General features: G+C 37.2%; 2 protein-coding genes across 2 annotated transcripts; both read right to left on the bottom strand.

The window, feature by feature from the left end:
• Positions 1-1524: 1524 nt before the first annotated feature.
• LOC144450819 (uncharacterized) lies at positions 1525-7567 on the bottom strand. The gene is made up of 5 exons (XM_078141555.1): positions 7159-7567; positions 5797-6261; positions 4364-4825; positions 3483-3702; positions 1525-3137 (listed from the first exon to the last, which is right to left on the bottom strand). The coding sequence occupies exons 1-5, from the start codon at positions 7499-7501 to the stop codon at positions 3101-3103; spliced, it is 1527 nt and encodes a 508-aa protein (XP_077997681.1). The 5' UTR covers positions 7502-7567; the 3' UTR covers positions 1525-3100.
• Positions 7568-7652: 85 nt separating this feature from the next.
• On the bottom strand, positions 7653-16293 carry LOC144451054 (uncharacterized). The gene is made up of 7 exons (XM_078141814.1): positions 16221-16293; positions 12072-12193; positions 11308-11781; positions 10139-10603; positions 9106-9570; positions 8085-8519; positions 7653-7660 (listed from the first exon to the last, which is right to left on the bottom strand). Exons 2-7 carry the CDS (start codon positions 12160-12162, stop codon positions 7653-7655), a joined length of 1938 nt encoding a protein of 645 aa, XP_077997940.1. The 5' UTR covers positions 12163-12193; positions 16221-16293.
• Positions 16294-17220: the final 927 nt, after the last annotated feature.

The raw sequence follows: 17220 nt of genomic DNA on the forward strand, positions 1-17220 counted from the left end.
CTGTCTGATTATAATACCTTCCCAGTCCCATAATGTAATCTTGTCATCATGAATATTTTTCATGAACAATTTTCAACAGGATGGAGTGTCGTAATAATGTGTTCGTTGTCCATAAAAATGTCATATTTCGTTGCTATAAATAGGCCTATATTTGGTGTCATAATAAGGTCACTGGATAGTGCTTAAATTACAAACATTCTGTAAGGTATTAAAATGAGTAGACTTGCCATGGTAAGAAACATGGTGGGTATTTTAACGTGTAAGGAAAGTATCGTCCATAAAAATGAAACACCAGTCAAAGACAACAGAAGAGTTTATACGTCTGGTTTGAGTTTATACGAAGCATTCTATATTCCTCCCCATTGCCTATACACAGATGGATTTGTGAAGGACGTATTTCTGCACTAATAAAACGAGCAAGAGATTATGTAGAGTCCGTTGTCATGGCAATATTATTCTGCATGTGCGCTCAGCAGGATATAACCAGACTCGCCTGTAGACACATAACTTAGTATTGCATGGAAACCACGTTGCTAATGGCAACCATCGACCTTCTCTGTTATCACCGCTCGCTTGTTTTACATGAGACATGTGTTTTTGAGAACAAAGTTTAAAGTTGAAATATAAATAAAACGCATAAACGCATTGCAACGTCGTAAACCACGACGTCTTCCCAAATATACCGACCAAGAGGTCATATTTCGTTGCTAGGCTACGAAAACTGGCTTGACCCAAATGTAGATATACTAGATCCACGTGACAGATAACAAATGTAACCAACTGCCAACAGGACGTGACAGTGTATTCATGATCTACCTATATCTGATGAAATTTTTGTAAATCATTGTTAAGTTTACAATAGACACCTCTGGAAACATAAACAACGAGGAGTAGCCGAATTCTTTCACCGGTGTCTATTGTACTAATACCCGACAAATAAACAGGATGGCAGGATTAACCCACCTCACCCTGAATACTTTAGATTACGGTATAACAAATCGAGGGTCTAGGAACAAATTTACTGAGTCAGGCCAATCTGATTAAAATCCGATGTAGATGTCGGCTAATCGGTCATTGCTATTTTACCTTCGTTGTTTTGCCTGAATTGACCTTCGTGGTACATGTTTACGTTTTTATCCTGATCGCCTCCTCTAGAACGATTAGCCGACATCTACATCAGATTTTAATCAGATTGTGAGCCAGGCATGTAGGCAGGGACACACAGCATGCATACTCTTTTTGTTCACTGTTTAGGCTGGGGCAGAATTTACAGCGGGGGGTTATTTTGGTCAAAAAAAAATTGCAGCCCCCCCTCGCGCACTCACAAAAAATTCATGCCCCCCCCCCTCGGAAATGGACCCAAGAATTTTCATGGCCCTCTATGTACCCCCCCCCCCCCGCCTGGCCCACTTCACAGATATACAGTATGATACACTACAGTAAACTAACAATGGACATCAACACCATAGACCCTCCACCAACGTTGGTGGAGGGTCTATGGTGTTTCAAAGTCTTGGCCCATTTTGAATGTAACAGATGGAAAGTGATGGGGACCATGAATGGGAGAACCACAACAATAGATCACAGCTTCCTTTAGTGGTCTGAGATCATAGGCCATCATTTGGAGGCTTCCTCTTCACTGTCTATGATCCATCCATCCATCCATCCATCCATTCACGAGGGAAGACATTTCAATCTTCCAAAATATAATTTACTTGTAGTTACATTAAATTAAGTCACAAATGTTGTCTCGATGGATGAGAACTGTGTATAAATATGATAGTACTGACTAACTTTAGTATACTGTACTACAGTAGAAAACAGTAAAACTGAACAGAACCTCACCTGACTTGACAAAATTTTAACCAAAATTGCTACATTTTATCGTGTGGCTCGACAAAAATTTCAACATTGGTACATTGTATTATATGATTCAACAAAAATCGTACAAAATTGCATTTTATGGTCTGGTCCAACCAAAAATATGCAAACTTTGCTCATAACATTAATCGTTACTAATATTGCTACATTGTATCGTCTGGCTCAACAAAAATCTTACCAACATTAAAATTGCTACATTTTATCGTCTGTCTCAACAAAAATCTTACTAACATTGCTACATTGTATCGTCTGTCTCGACCATATTTTACTTAGTATCTCTACTGTACATGTGTTCAGTCTTCGGCTCAATATACAAATCTTATTGCAGCCAGCATGGGTTCATTTTACCGTCTGGTTCGACAAATTCTTACTAACCGCTACATTTTGAACAGCGCGTCTGACTAAATAAAAACATAACTACTAACATCGCTACATTTTCTTTGCACAAGATACAATCATTTAATAGCAGATGACCTAGGGGAAAAGGCCGTCATTCTATAGGAAGTGTAAACAAACAAAAAATAAAACACAAAGGACAAATGCATAGACCTACTCTGAATAATCAAGCAAATAGCGCCCTCTCCCAGACCAGATTTTAATCAGAATAATTTTGATCCCTGCTATTAAAAATAATATATTCTTTATGGGTAATATTATAATGATTAATAAGAGATGGACAAACCGAATGTCATGTACATTGAAAACTACCAGAATACAATAACTTAATTGTTTACTTTTTCATTTAAATGTAAATTAGTATTAGAACAAAAATATAGATATTTCAAGTCCGACTAATATTGTCTTGATAAGGAAAATCTATTAAACATAAATTATAATTGTTGTTCTTCATTCCTGTTTTCCTTTATCCGGACAACAATTTACCAACAGTACTTTTAGGGGCCTAAATAGTCAGTGATGGGAACAACATGTGATGACTAACCTCTTCTATAAAAATGCTCTGACAAAATGAACAATAAATCACACTTTCCATTCACTGACAGATAGGTGTTAAACAAAATAACAAAATTTGTATCTATTGTAGTAGATCTTCTTTTTCCATGGATTGATATGTCGCTTCTTGTCCGTACTATAAACCGATATTTCTTACTAAGTCCAGACAAGCTCAGTGTTGTCTACTGGGTATATGCAGAACTGTAATGGCTGTCAGATTATAGTACTTCTTAAAATACTTTGAAGTGTCCAGGAAATCTTAACTTGATTAAATTCGAATGCATATTGATCTCGTCTTTCGCCATCTACAGAGGAAAAGAAGAGGGAAGAAGTTTAAAGCTTAGATTAGTCATGGGTAAAATATATGAAGTCTATTTTCCAATGTGTAGGTTAGGATTGCACGCCATCGTACGGTATTCTAATAATTCATAATATTTACAATATCTTGTCATAGATACATGAATGTGTGATTGCACACACGCACACACACACACACACACACACACACACACACACACACACACAAACATACACACACACACACACAACACACTGATAGAGAGGGGGCATGTCGATCTGGCGTGGGTTGTTCTTGAGTTTATAGGCATTCATAGATAATGTATCATCAACCATGTAACCTCAACACTTACTTTATAATAACAATACCAGTCACCACAGCAGCGACGAAAACCAATGTAGTAATAATCATTGCATAGTGAAGTGGTAAACGATCAACTCTGAGTTTTCCAAGTCCACTACCAATACCATAGTCAGTGCTTGATTGGTCGGTCGTCTGAACAACTGGTTTGACCGTCACTTGACGTCCTTTTGTGGTGCGGTGTATCGTCGTAGGTGGCGCTTCAGTATTGCCTGGAAGATGAAGACGACAGAAGTTGGACAATGTTAATAATAAAGTTAATGTTGTCCTGTTTAATGTCGAGGAGATATTACCTTGTGTATTGAATAGTCAATCAGCAATCGGTTTGTTAGTTAATGAATCATTAATTCATTCATTCATTCATTCATTCATTCATTCAGTCATCAGTCAGTCAGTCATTCAGCCAACCAGCTAGCCAGCCAACCAACCAACCAGCTAACCAGCCAACCAACCAACCAACCAACCAACCAACCAACCAACCAACCAACCAACCAACCAACCAGCCAACCAACCAACCGACCGACCGACCAACCGACCAACCAACCAACCAACCAACCAACCAACCAACCAACCAACCAACCAACCAACCAACCAACCAACCAACCGTGTCATTTGACAATCAACTCATAAATTTTTTTTACCGGGCCCGCTTATTAAAACATTACCCCACCAATGCACCACAATTAAGTTCCTGCCAAGCGTACAAACCGTGACGTCACGATAGGGAGTGACACATGTGATGTCACTCCGCGTTTGGAGAATATCAAATGACGAACTAAACATAATAAGAGCCAAACTACATATAAATTATCAACATTATCAAAATAAATGTATAATTGAGAAAACTAGTTGATATTCAATTAACTATATTACCTGAATTTCCGCCACACTCGAATGGTAGTTCTCCTGCCATCCCGTCAACTACTGGACCAAATCGTATACACACATAGTCATTCGATCTATCATAATCCGTATATCGTTCTTCGTTATGAATTACCAAGATACATAGATATCGAAAGTTTTTACAGTCAATATCTGTAGAAATTGTGATATTTATGTCAAATACTGGAAGAGTTACGATAAAATGCGAACCAACTTCATGGTGAAATAGTTTGTTTACACCGTACTGTTCACGTTTTATAACTGCATCGTATAATTGGTCAGACCCAGTAAGGTATACTTTGATCCCGAAATTATGGATTCCAGGTGGTGCTGTTTGTAGATGTATTCCTCCGTAATTAGTTACACTGAGTTGAACTGTCAGGTCAGTGTTTTGTCCAAGGTCGTAGTTCAAAGGTTGTGGAGCCATTACCAAAAGCTTGATGGCAGCTATGTCTGTAAAGAAGATGACGTGACATTCAATTAAAAAAGTGAACAGTATAGAATAAACGTTCTTAGGTTCTGTCTCCGCATATGCATTCTACATAAATACATTTGCATTTTAAACCATAATAATAATAATAATAATGGTAGTGGTTTTTATATAGAGCTTTCCAAACTTTGTGCGCAAAGCGCTTTACAATTATTACCCCTGGCATAGATCTCTAGCGGCACAATGGCCCTTTATATACAATCCATACAATCCATTACACCATTTTAAAAGCGCATAAGATTAAAGCATTCACATTGCAACTTCTATCCTACCAGGTCCTTAATTATACAGCTGGGTTGACTGAGGTACAGTCGAGGTTCAAATCTTGCCCAACGACTTTAGCACTCAGAAACAAACGACTCGAACCTGCAACCTGCATATTCCAAGCCTGCCACTGTAACTGTTTGATTTCGCCTATAATTAATGACTCAATAGCCATTTAATAGACGTGTATGTATGTATGTATGTATGTATGTATGTATGTATGTATGTATGTATGTATGTATGTATGTATGTATGTATGTATGTATGTATGTATGTATGTATGTATGTATGTATGTATGTATGTATGTATGTATGTATGTATGTATGTATGTATGTATGTATGTATGCATGTATGCATGTATGTATGTATGTATGTATGTATGTATGTATGTATGTATGTATGTATGTATGTATGTATGTGACAGTCCAATTATATTGTACATTGTATTGTGATTTGTGGTGATGTTCATAAGGACCAGGATAAAGACACTGCTTCCATAATTATTTAGTATACAATGTGTGTATTAAGATTATAGCGTACATCTAATCTCAGCTGCGATGTATAGAATATTCTCATTGTGGTGGTTACGTTCAGAAATTCATCACATTGTATAATGAATGCTAAAGGCAAAACTACCCTGTATAAACAGAAATAGAAGTGCGCTCTCACCTATATAGCACTGGAATAGTCCTGCTTTGCCTTCTTCTTTTGGTCCAAACTGAAGGCACACGTCATTGTTATCTGCTGTGACGTCATCATACACACGTACGTCATCGTTATGCAAAGTGACGATAAAACAAATATGGGTGATGGATGAACAATTTACATAAGGTATAGTAATATCGGTTGAAAAGGAAAACGTTAGACCGTTCCCATTTCGTAGTTGCCGTTGGAGCTGTGTGATGGAGATATCAATGTTTGGTTGTTCCATTTTCGTTGTTGCATCCTCGAGATTGTCCGAGTCTGTCAAAAATACCGCGATGTCGAAGTTGATGTTCGAGCCTGTTACGTCAGCAATGTTTCCTGGTCCCTGATTGGTTACATCTAATGTGACGTCAATGGATGTAGGATCGTCAAATTGGTAAATGCCATCGTCATCATTGGGAGAAAATGTCAAATCATCAGTGGATAAATCTGAAAGAATACAAACAAACAAAACAAACAAACAAATCGATTTGAAATTAATTCTTCTATAAATTCAGTCAACTCAGTGTTTCATTTTATTTTTTTTGCCAATGAATGTTCACCGCGCGTGTAATATAATTTATGATGATGCAGTCACACAGTTTGTACAAATATTTCTACTAAATATGATAATTATGTAACCTGAAATTGATTAAATGATGACTTGGCGGGTTATCCAATTCGTCAACATTTCATATCGAAAGCTAAGTAAGCCTCCAGTATTATACTTTCATACCACCACACAATCAAAGAATTAGTAATTTTCACAAAACTTTCTTTAATATTAAAATGATCATGGGGACACTTGAGTATTTTTAACGATAATTTCAAAGTAAACTTTGTTCATTGTGTTAATCGATGTCGATGGAGTTACCTGACAATGTGATATGTGATCCGTTACTATGACTTTAGACCAATATCAATCTGATTAAAATCCGATGTAGTGTACACGTCGCAATTTCTTTTTGGCTGTTACGTTTGCTGTCGTTTGTTCTTTTGTGAGCGCTCGTTACATACATCTGGCTACTCGACTTGTAAGTACGAGATTGGGCTCGGGAAACACATGGTGCTGTGTCAGATGTATGTATCGAGCGCTCACAAAAAGAACAAACAACAGTAAACGTAACAGCCAAAAATAAATCGCGACATGTACTCTACATCGGATTTTAATCAGATTGGACCAATGCATGATATATAGGGTGGTTCGACTTGGAGCCTGTAACAGGAGAATTCAGAACGTGTTCCCCAGGTACGCAAACTATATCTTGAAACAATGATAAAAAAAACAGCCTAACTACTTTTAAAGCCACAGTTATCCACAAATTATGGCAACTACTGATCGCTTACCTAGACTGACGTCACAGGTGAAAGTGCCAGCTTTCCCATCATTCACTGCGCCAAAGGCCAGGCAGGTGAAGTCGTTTGTTGAATTCGTATCGTTGTACCTGTCAACGTTGTGATCTAACAGTACACATAGATGACTGATCGCTTGGCATTCGTTCTTATTTGTTGGAATTTTAACATAGATTGGAAATTCGGGCAGTGTTACCGATGCTTTGCCGACGATTTGTTGGTCAAATTGAGTACTTATTTCTTGTTGTTTGATCTTAAATGATGCAGAATCAAAATCAGCGCTGTTTGTTAAAAATATTTTGGGTTTGAAATTGTAATCATTTACATCTTCTACCATTATGCCGCCATTGTTGGCTGCTGTGAGTTCAACCAAGGTGGTTTTACTAAACCCGGGGTCATAGGTCACAGGTCCCGAAGATTTCACCACAAAGTTTTCGGCAGCAATGTCTGAAACGGAAAGAGTAGTTCTTGTTTTAAAATTTTCATTTTCAGCTAACTAAGCAAAGATAACGTTCGTGAAAATAAAATTTAAATAAAGATATTTCTAAAAATGTTAACATGAGCGCTAAAAATGTGTATGCAGTATTGTCAACGAGATCACTGTCAATTGTAGTAGTCCCGTCTAGAATGTGACGCTTGTCTTAAAATAACTAGTAAAGAACGTGAGTTGATGACTGATGTTCCATTTTAGAAATAACGTCTGCAAGACTAAGACAAAAGCTAGGTGTGAATCGCTTCAAAACTTCATTCCAAAAAGGTAACTGTATCACGTCGTCGTAAACCACAGCCTCTTTTACGGCACCGTCCAAGACTCACCGTCAAATATATGACAAATAAAGTGAGCGAAAAAGTTTTAGACAAACATAAGGATATTTTCAGCTCTGAGTAAAAATAGTGGTTTGCGATTTTCAATACCTTACCTGTAAAGCAATCTATGTAGTGTTGTATATCTGCGCATGTGTCGGAAGAATCTGGCACTGTATCCGTGTAAAGACTTGAATCATCAATATTCAGTTTTATACACAGGTGAGTGATAACGTCACAGTATTCAGCAGGTAGGATGACGTCAGTTGGTGAGATGGTGAATGGAACGGTGGCACCGTTTCCAAGGCTTTGCTTTGATTGGTCGACGGCAAGTCTGAAGTCAGCCAAGGGAATTCTAATAGTAGCGTTTTCGAGATTGCCGTTGTTTGTGAGGAAGGCATCCAACTCAAAGTTTATGGCAGGATCCGTCGCTGCTGGAATACTACCAGGACCGTTATTGGTTATCACAAATGTTAGACTTGTTGGTGAACGAACATCTACAGGGAGCGCACCACTAGAGGGCGTAACGACGAGATTGGTAGCGACAATATCTGAAGGAAGACAAAGTAGATAACAAAATGTAATTCAGTAAAGTTTGGAGATTTTGAAGCTGTACATGTAATCAATTTATGCAATTTTGAACACTAGGACGCATCTACAATTTACGACGATAACGATGACGATGATGATGATGTTGCAATTGGTGGTTGCAGTGGTGGTGGTGGTGATGGTGGTGGTGGTGGTGGTGGTGGTGGTGGTGGTGGTGGTGGTGGTGGTGGTGATGATGAGACACCATCACGACCATCTCCTCCTCCTCCTCCTCCTCCTCCTCCTCCTCCTCATCATCATCATCATCATCATCACCATCATCATCATCATCATCGTCATCATCATCATCATCACCACCACCACCACCACCACCACCACCACCACCACCACCACCACCACCACCACCACCACCACCACCATCATCATGATGATCATCTAGGTAATGAAGGTGGTGATAAATGTGATGGTGGTTGGGGTTGTGATGAGGATGGTTGTGGTGGTAATGGCAGTGGTTAGTCCCTTTTACGTGAATGAATGGTGTTTACCAATATGTTGTACTTTAGAAGAATCAATATGAAATGTACATACCTACATCTAGCTCGGGACAAGTTTTGTTTCCAGCACCACTGTCATCGAATGGTAAACAAATATAGTTATTACTTAGGTTAATATCTGTATATGGTAATCCATTTCTTGGCATAACCTTCAGGCAAACACTCTCAAACGCTTCACATCGACTTGTTGACGCCGGCAACGTTACCGTAGCAACAAGCGATGAAATGTCGATGGGAAAGCCGAATATCAACTCTTTTCTGAGGTTGGTCGCTGAAGATGTGACGACCGTGAATGGAACAGAATCCGACATGGCAGTCATGTCGGACAGGTGGTCGGACACGAAGAATTGAAATTCGTAGTTGTCATGGTTATCAGATGCAGGTATGGATCCACTGCCGAGATTTGTTAATGACGTATCCATGGTGATTGTTGTAGGGACAGCAATGTCGTATAGAAAAGAAGTCGGGTTTCGAACAACGAATGACACCATTGCTATGTCTGCCAAGCAAAGAGAATATAAGATTAATAGCTTAATAGTCTTGGCTACCCAGACTCTTACCGGGGGGGGAGGCTCTAAGCTTCTACGAGACCACCCAGACGAGATCTCGCTTATGGAGGGCTCGCAGGCAAAGCCCCCAGCAGCGTAAGTCTGGGTAACCGAGACTACTAACTTGATGATGATATCGTCAGAACCGTTCAAAACTTTTTTTCCTGTGTAGTTTATCCTTTCTACACTGTAAATCTTATGCATTCCGTTATAATTTCAAACTAAATCCTCAAAAACTGAAAACAAGAATCTTTCTGTAAAAGTCAAGATTAAACAGAAATGGATTTGTCAACTGTTCACATTTATATGTTTGGACGGTCACGTGTATTAGAAAAAACGCGCACGCCGGCCACCTATGGTACGGTCGCTTTTAAAGTTTACATAATTTCCTGCAGTCTAGCCTATCCGTACTGTAGTATCAAAAATAAAACTTGTGTGACATGAGGAGATGTCGGCAACATCTGATTAAATTTACTGTAAAAAGTACGATTTGATTATCTGTACATGTTCTGCACCTACCTGTTCCATTGGTTGGGCAGCCAAGTTTTATACCCGCTCCTCCATCGGTCACAGATTTCAATTCCAAGCAGACTTCTTCATCACCATACCCCCGAACCTCGAACTCATCCCGAAGTAACGTTATTTCAACACACAGGTGAGTGACACGTTGACATAAGTCACTATCTAAGGGAACTATAACTTCACCCGTGAACGAGGGTAAAGTCAACGTCTCATTTGGCACCAAAGTGTTGTCAAATTTGACGTTGTTGTCATTTTGTAAGATATTGAAGGTAGATGATGCCAGTGTAGCGCCATCAGTGAGGTAAAGTTGAGGAGCGAAGTTATATTGACCGGTCGAAGGTGTAGGAACACTGTGATATCCGTTGTTCTTTATTTCGGCTTCTATTGTCAAGGTTGAGGGCGCCCCAGGCAAATGAGTCAATGACGTCGGGCCCAAGACAGTCGCTCTTATTGTCTGTATGTCTGGAAAATATAATTGAAATATGTTTAAAAAAATAGCAATAACCACCTGTTGATTTTTTTTATATTTCGAAACAACAAAGAAATCAAATACGTTTCCTTATAAAAATATCACATACATACATACATACATACATACATACATACATACATACATACATACATACATACATACATACATACATACATACATACATACATACATACGTACGTACATACATACATGCATACGTACATACATACATACATACATACATACGTACATACATACATACATACATACATACATACATACATACATACATACATACATACATGCATACGCGAAACATCGATATATATATATATATATATATATATATATATATATATATATATATATATAATTTTGAACACAAATAAGCCCATTTTATATGCACTGTGTGTATTTTACATGTATTTCATTTCAGTTGTAATTCTAGTCTATTCTATTCGATTCTATTACATTCTATTATATTCGATATCATATTGTATTCTGTTATTTCCTTGTCAATCTTACTCCGTTCCCTGTTTTCTTAATATAATATAATATAATACAATATAGTGTAATGTAATGTAATGTAATGTAATGTAATGTAATGTAATGTAATGTAATGTAATGTAATGTAATGTAATGTAATGTAATGTAATGTAATCTCACCATACAAAAAGAATGAAATGCTACTTACCAATATAACACTCAATTTCTCCAATATAACTTTGACTGCGTGGTCCATATTTTGCACATTTGATATTGTTATTCATATTGCTGTCCACGTACTGTGACGGATCAATAAACAATAACTCCAGACACAGATACTCAACGAGTTCGCAATTTTCCGATGGAATTTTCATGGTTGCGTCGACATCAGTACCACCCAGGGTATGCCCAACTAAAATTTCCGATTGAAACAGATTGACCATAAACGCACTTAACGGCGCATGTCCCATTTCTCGCCAGAATGTCGGCGTTGCAGTTCCCGGATTTCCAATGTCAGACAGGTAGACCTTGATGCCCAAATTGCGGCGTTGGCTGCCACTGATTGCTGTCACGACTCCCGGTCCGTTGTTTTTAAAGTTTACAGTTGGTAGTACAGGAACTTCTTGATCTAAGGGTAACTTGTCTAACAAACCATCCACCACGAAATACGTCATTTCAATGTCTGAAAATTTCAAAACAGGAACATTGCCGTTACAAATTAAAATTTCAGTTGAATGTTTTAAAATATCGCTGGAAAATATATGATCTTTGCATATCAATAAGAAAATTAATAATAGTACCATTTATAGGGAGACTAGTAATTTTCTGAATTTTTTTCAAAAAATACTTTTTAGTTAACGCTCAAAAAACAAACACTTGAAACCTTTAAGATGAAGAATAATCATGTATAACTTCTTTTGTAAATTTAACAAAACCACTTTAAAATGAGAAATACTAAATTGGGCATCTTACCTGTGGTGACGATGGCAAAGCATGTGTTGTGGATTAGACAATATAAGAATGAAATAATGAATGCACGTTTGTATCCGCGTGGGGGCGCCATTTTCTTGACCAGTATAATTTACCTGTGGGTACTAAAACAAAACAAAACAAGAAATGTCAATTGACTCGATAAGGGGTACATCAGAAATCGCGTACATTCAAGATATTTCAAGTGAATGTAATTCGAGATCACAGACTTGCTAATAGGCAATTTAAGGATTTTGATCACTGTGTGTACATGCGGGAGGCTCAAGTAGAAATTTTGCAAGGCGTGTCAACACGTCGTGCTCTATTTAATTGGGTCAGCCAAATTTTTAGACTCTTGTTCCCGCCAAATGACAAGAACAAATTCTTATTCTGCGCGACGACTTCTGTTGAGTAGCCTACTAGATTCGATTGTATAGGCATATATTTTTGTCAGTGATTGTATGCATCTATTGAGGTCAAAGGTTAAGGCAACGGTATTCAAAAGAGATATCGCTCTGGCAGAACTATATAAAAATGACCCACGTTGAAATATGTAGTTGTGATTATTGTGTAGTCAATGCTTGTACGAATGAGCAAAAAGGCTTTATTGTGAAGATATGTAAGAATGGCCAAACAAACAAACAAACAAACAAACAAACAAAGGTACGTGGAATCACAATGGCTCTTTCTAAAACACCAGTTGAGATACGCCAAAATGTTAGGACTTCTCACATAGTAATCCTGAAACAGAATTTATCAGATTTTTGATACATCAGAAAATGTCCTGTTTATTTTATTTATTTATTTATTTATTTATTTATTTATTTATTTATTTATTTATTTATTTATTTATTTATTTATTTATTTATTTATTTATTTATTTATTTATTTATCTATTTATTTATTTATTTGTCTTTCACATATAGAGAAAACATTTAAAAATCACTGTTCATCCAATGATCCCTGTTATGCAAGATGTACATACATACAAACAAAGAAAACTACGATACACAATAACAGAAAAAAGAGGAAAAGTTAACCCCCCCCCAATACAAGAAAATACTCAAGTGAAAATACATAAAACCAGAATTAACATTTTCTAGTATCATGAATCGAGATATGCTTTCTAGGACATTACAATTATCTCTTGTGACATTGTTAGAAAAAGGTAACTGTAAAGTACGGATTTCCTAAACATTTTTTGATACGTGTGATAAATTACGTCATTGTGTTATTTGATGTTTGAATTCATTCAGTTTCAATTGATGATTAAGGTATGCATCAGTAAGTAGAATATACTAGAGTACCTTTTGAATGTGTATAGAAATGTACGCCCTCAAACGTATAAGATCAGCTTGTTCCCCTATAACTAGGTCTTATTTACAATAGAACTGTTTGTGACAGTTGTTGTTAGACGTGCTGTCTCATTTCAAACCAACATATTACTCAAACCCTGTATTTAGTCCTCAACTTACACAACGGCACTGTTTCGGTAGATCTGATTCAATATTATAGTGTACACTAAAACATGGCCATACACAAAATCAATATACAGCGCTCTCATTCGTTTTCATGGATGAACGACTTGCATATTTGAACGAAAAACCCAATTGAGAGATTTGAACCGTTCTCCATATGAAGCTGTCGGATGTGCTTTACTGGCAGCAAAATTTACGTGCATGTTTACACCTGTGTTGACCTTGCAGTAATATGATCACAAGTAGCCTAGTTGACACATTGTTCACATTTCAAAGAAGACATGAACCATGAGTAGCTTGTACCCATTCTCTTACCAACTTAGAAGGTTCGTAAAAAGTTCATTTTCTGTAAATGGAACGACTTTTAAAACAAAATAATCACTTGAATGAATTAAGAATTACCATTTTCCTTACTCTTGTCTAAAATTAAGTTTAAATTTACCAAAATATTACAAAAAAACGACAAATTGTGAACATTATTTTTGGCGGGAACGTTGGTGATGCAGGGCTACTAGGCAATCAATCATTCCACTAAATGTTGCAATCGACAACCACAGTTTAACACAAATCTATGCCACACTGAGCCTCATGTAATCAAACCATCTTAATGTCAAGTTTTCTCAAGGAAAACCTTAAAGACAAACTCCATGATTATACCTCAAGAAAATATAGAAATATGTATGTTCATAAAATAGTAAAGGTGCAATAAATCTGTCATCATTTACTAATGGTATGTCACGGCATTGATATGCAAATTTAACAATCTAGTTGATACACTGAGTTCGTCCTGAGGCGAAATGTCATGGAAGAATCACGACATCCTAACCCTGAATGTACAGGTTGTGTTCTTATTGTGTGGTGATTTCGAATTCGTCAACGAAGAAATGCCACAGAAACTAAAGAAACGAAGCAATAATTTGTCAACAAGAACTTTACTAGAACACACAGAATTACGACATGATGACATTGGTTCATTCTAGTATCACGCAAAAGAAAGCACGAAACAGGTTGCAATTTAAGTCTTCTCATCAACATTCAATTAATGAATGCATACATGCATGCATGCATGCATGCATGCAAACATAGATACATATATAGACACACACACACATACACACACAACAACAACAACAACAACAACAACAACAACAACAACAACAACAACAACAACAACAACAACCCATATTGAATAGCATTGAGCCGGGAAAGAAAAGGGATACATATAGATGTATAGATATACAGATAGAAAGATTCCTACAAAGCCTCAAGACGTGTATTAAGTTGTTAATCATGTTGTTTTCTTAAAACATTCAGTCATACCAAACAATGTCGGGAATTTGCGGTCGACTTCCCATCTGTGCCGTTGTGAATGGCCAATATTATATTGAACCGTAAACATTCCTACAAGTATATCATTAAATACTCACTTGGTCATTTAGCCTGGAAACAGTGACTCTCGGAACGGGGATATCACCAGCTTGTACCATAGTCTTAACTAGTGATTGATAGGAGATTAACTTTACCAGTAGCTATACTCTCAAATACTTTGGTCTTTTAGATATCTCCTCTACAATCTTTTCGAACCAAATTTGTTTGACCTTTAACTTACATGCAAAGTTATACCATGTGTAGATTGTATAATTCCAATACATAAGTTCTGTCTGTCTGTCTGTCTGTCTGTCTGTCTGTCTGTCTGTCTGTCTGTCTGTCTGTCTGTCTATCTGTCTGTCTGTCTGTCTGTCTGTCTGTATGCGTGTGTATGTATGTATGTATGTATGTATGTATGTATGTATGTATGTATGTATGTATGTATGTATGCCAAACACCACCGTCACATCAGCAACGTCAAATGATATACAATTACTACTACTATTGCCGGTGCTACCTATACACGTAACAACACTTCTTAGTTCTACTACTGGTACTTGAAGACACAAGTACTATTTGTTATATACCTCACAAAATGTATGTAAATGGAGTTCTACAGCCACTACCCATTACTACTCATAGCATCACCGAATACTTTTGCAACAACAGCAAACGGCGTACATTCATTTTTGTCTGAGAGTAATATAACCGCTTATTGTCTCCAGTCCTCTCTCTACAAACATCACGTCTAGCACTTAACGTAGGCAAAGTACAAATAGCAAAGGTAAGCCATGTATTATAGTAGCATAGCAAACTGAAAGGTTTGTTATTCGACTGTACATGTTTCATTGATGTTTACTACTGATTCAAATACTCCTGTTCAATCTCAACAAATACCATATTGTTCTCTAATAGTGTTTTAACTATTCTCAGACGACGACGACGACATCAACAACAACAACAACAACAACAACAACAACAACAACAACAACAACAAGAATAGCATCCTTCTGTACTGGTGTTGGTCAAACTTATCCACTGAATCTGGAAACCTCGGTATACAATATATCGACATATGCACCGCATTGTAACTGACGAAGTTGAAATCGAATGCCTGGTTGAACAATACAGTACTTTAGTCAATGTGTAAGTATGCTCTTAAACGCTGTATGAACACCTGGGATGGGCTCTCCCCAGTTTCGTAAACTGTATAATTGGCCTTATTATCGTACGATTCAACCGAATTAAAAGTGTACAGAATTTAGAGAGAAGGTAAAATGTATTAATATAGCGTTACAACACTCACCTTTTGCTTTAGAAAATGTAACTAAAATTCAGTGTACGTTGTAAACAATCTCCAAACACATGACTACCGTAAGTTGGGCGTATCTGGTAACAGACCTGACCCGATATGACCTGACCTCATGATCACTTTTACTATTGTGTGCATAATGAATACGAGACGCACCTCAATAGGTACATACAAAAGCTGACGTGTTTGTTGTGGGTGTGGGTGTGGGCAATTGGGCGATGGTTGTATTGGTGGTATTCAGTGGAACAATTCTGTTGAGCTCATGTAGTACGTCTAGCATACCGCCACCAATAGCGTAAAACTTTGAATCCGGAACGCGAGAAAGTGCATGTGGAACACCTGGGGAACGTATTTTTAAAAAAGCCTTACTTAACAAGCCAAATTTAAATTCTTCTGCTTGGACTCTAACGTAGCGAGTTATGATGGTCGAATGACTGGAATGGCTTGGATTGGAATCTGTGGGCTTTAGCCTCACCGCAGCTGTTTATTTCTACATGTATACCTGAAGTCCTTGGACAGTATTTAACCACGTACTGTGTCTCAGTCAACCCAGCTTTATGAATGGGAGATAAATCGATGTGAAATGCCAGAACAATGCTTATCGTATAATGTATGTAATACAAAGTGTACAAACACTAATGTCGACTTATTTTTACTACATCTCCCCCTGGAAAGTAAAATCTTTCTGAAACAATGAACAAAAAACATTTCAGAAACTGTTTATTTTGTCTAAGAGGGGTATATAAACCTTGGTTATTATAATACGACAAAAACTGTAGGATTTTAAAGGGAAACGCCACTTCGGGAAAGAAAGGTATTTTCGATCATAATTTTTTGGTTCTCAGGGAGAGTTATTTTACGATTTCACATCACACATATTTCGCTCGATTGCCAAGAAATATTGAATTGAAACTCTTTTTTTTCCATCTATTGTTCTTTAGAAGTGGCACACTGTTGCCGCACGAGTCTTAGTAAACGTGAATATGTTTTCGCA

Source organism: Glandiceps talaboti, chromosome 20 (genome assembly GCF_964340395.1).
Source record: "Glandiceps talaboti chromosome 20, keGlaTala1.1, whole genome shotgun sequence".
Lineage (NCBI taxonomy): Eukaryota > Metazoa > Hemichordata > Enteropneusta > Spengelidae > Glandiceps > Glandiceps talaboti.

Bases quoted from the DNA above. Each gene is read 5' to 3' on its own strand.
- LOC144450819 (XM_078141555.1), bottom strand. From the start codon at position 7,501: ATGGTAGAAGATGTAAATGATTACAATTTCAAACCCAAAATATTTTTA. The intron at 6,262-7,158 runs GTAAGCGATCAG...GTATTCTTTCAG, and splicing joins CACCTGTGACGTCAGTCTAG to ATTTATCCACTGATGATTTG. The intron at 3,703-4,363 runs GTAATATAGTTA...TTCATCTTCCAG, and splicing joins CGAGTGTGGCGGAAATTCAG to GCAATACTGAAGCGCCACCT.
- LOC144451054 (XM_078141814.1), bottom strand. From the start codon at position 12,162: ATGGCGCCCCCACGCGGATACAAACGTGCATTCATTATTTCATTCTTA. The intron at 11,782-12,071 runs GTAAGATGCCCA...TGAAATTTTCAG, and splicing joins CTTTGCCATCGTCACCACAG to ACATTGAAATGACGTATTTC. The intron at 8,520-9,105 runs GTATGTACATTT...GTCTTCCTTCAG, and splicing joins TTGTCCCGAGCTAGATGTAG to ATATTGTCGCTACCAATCTC.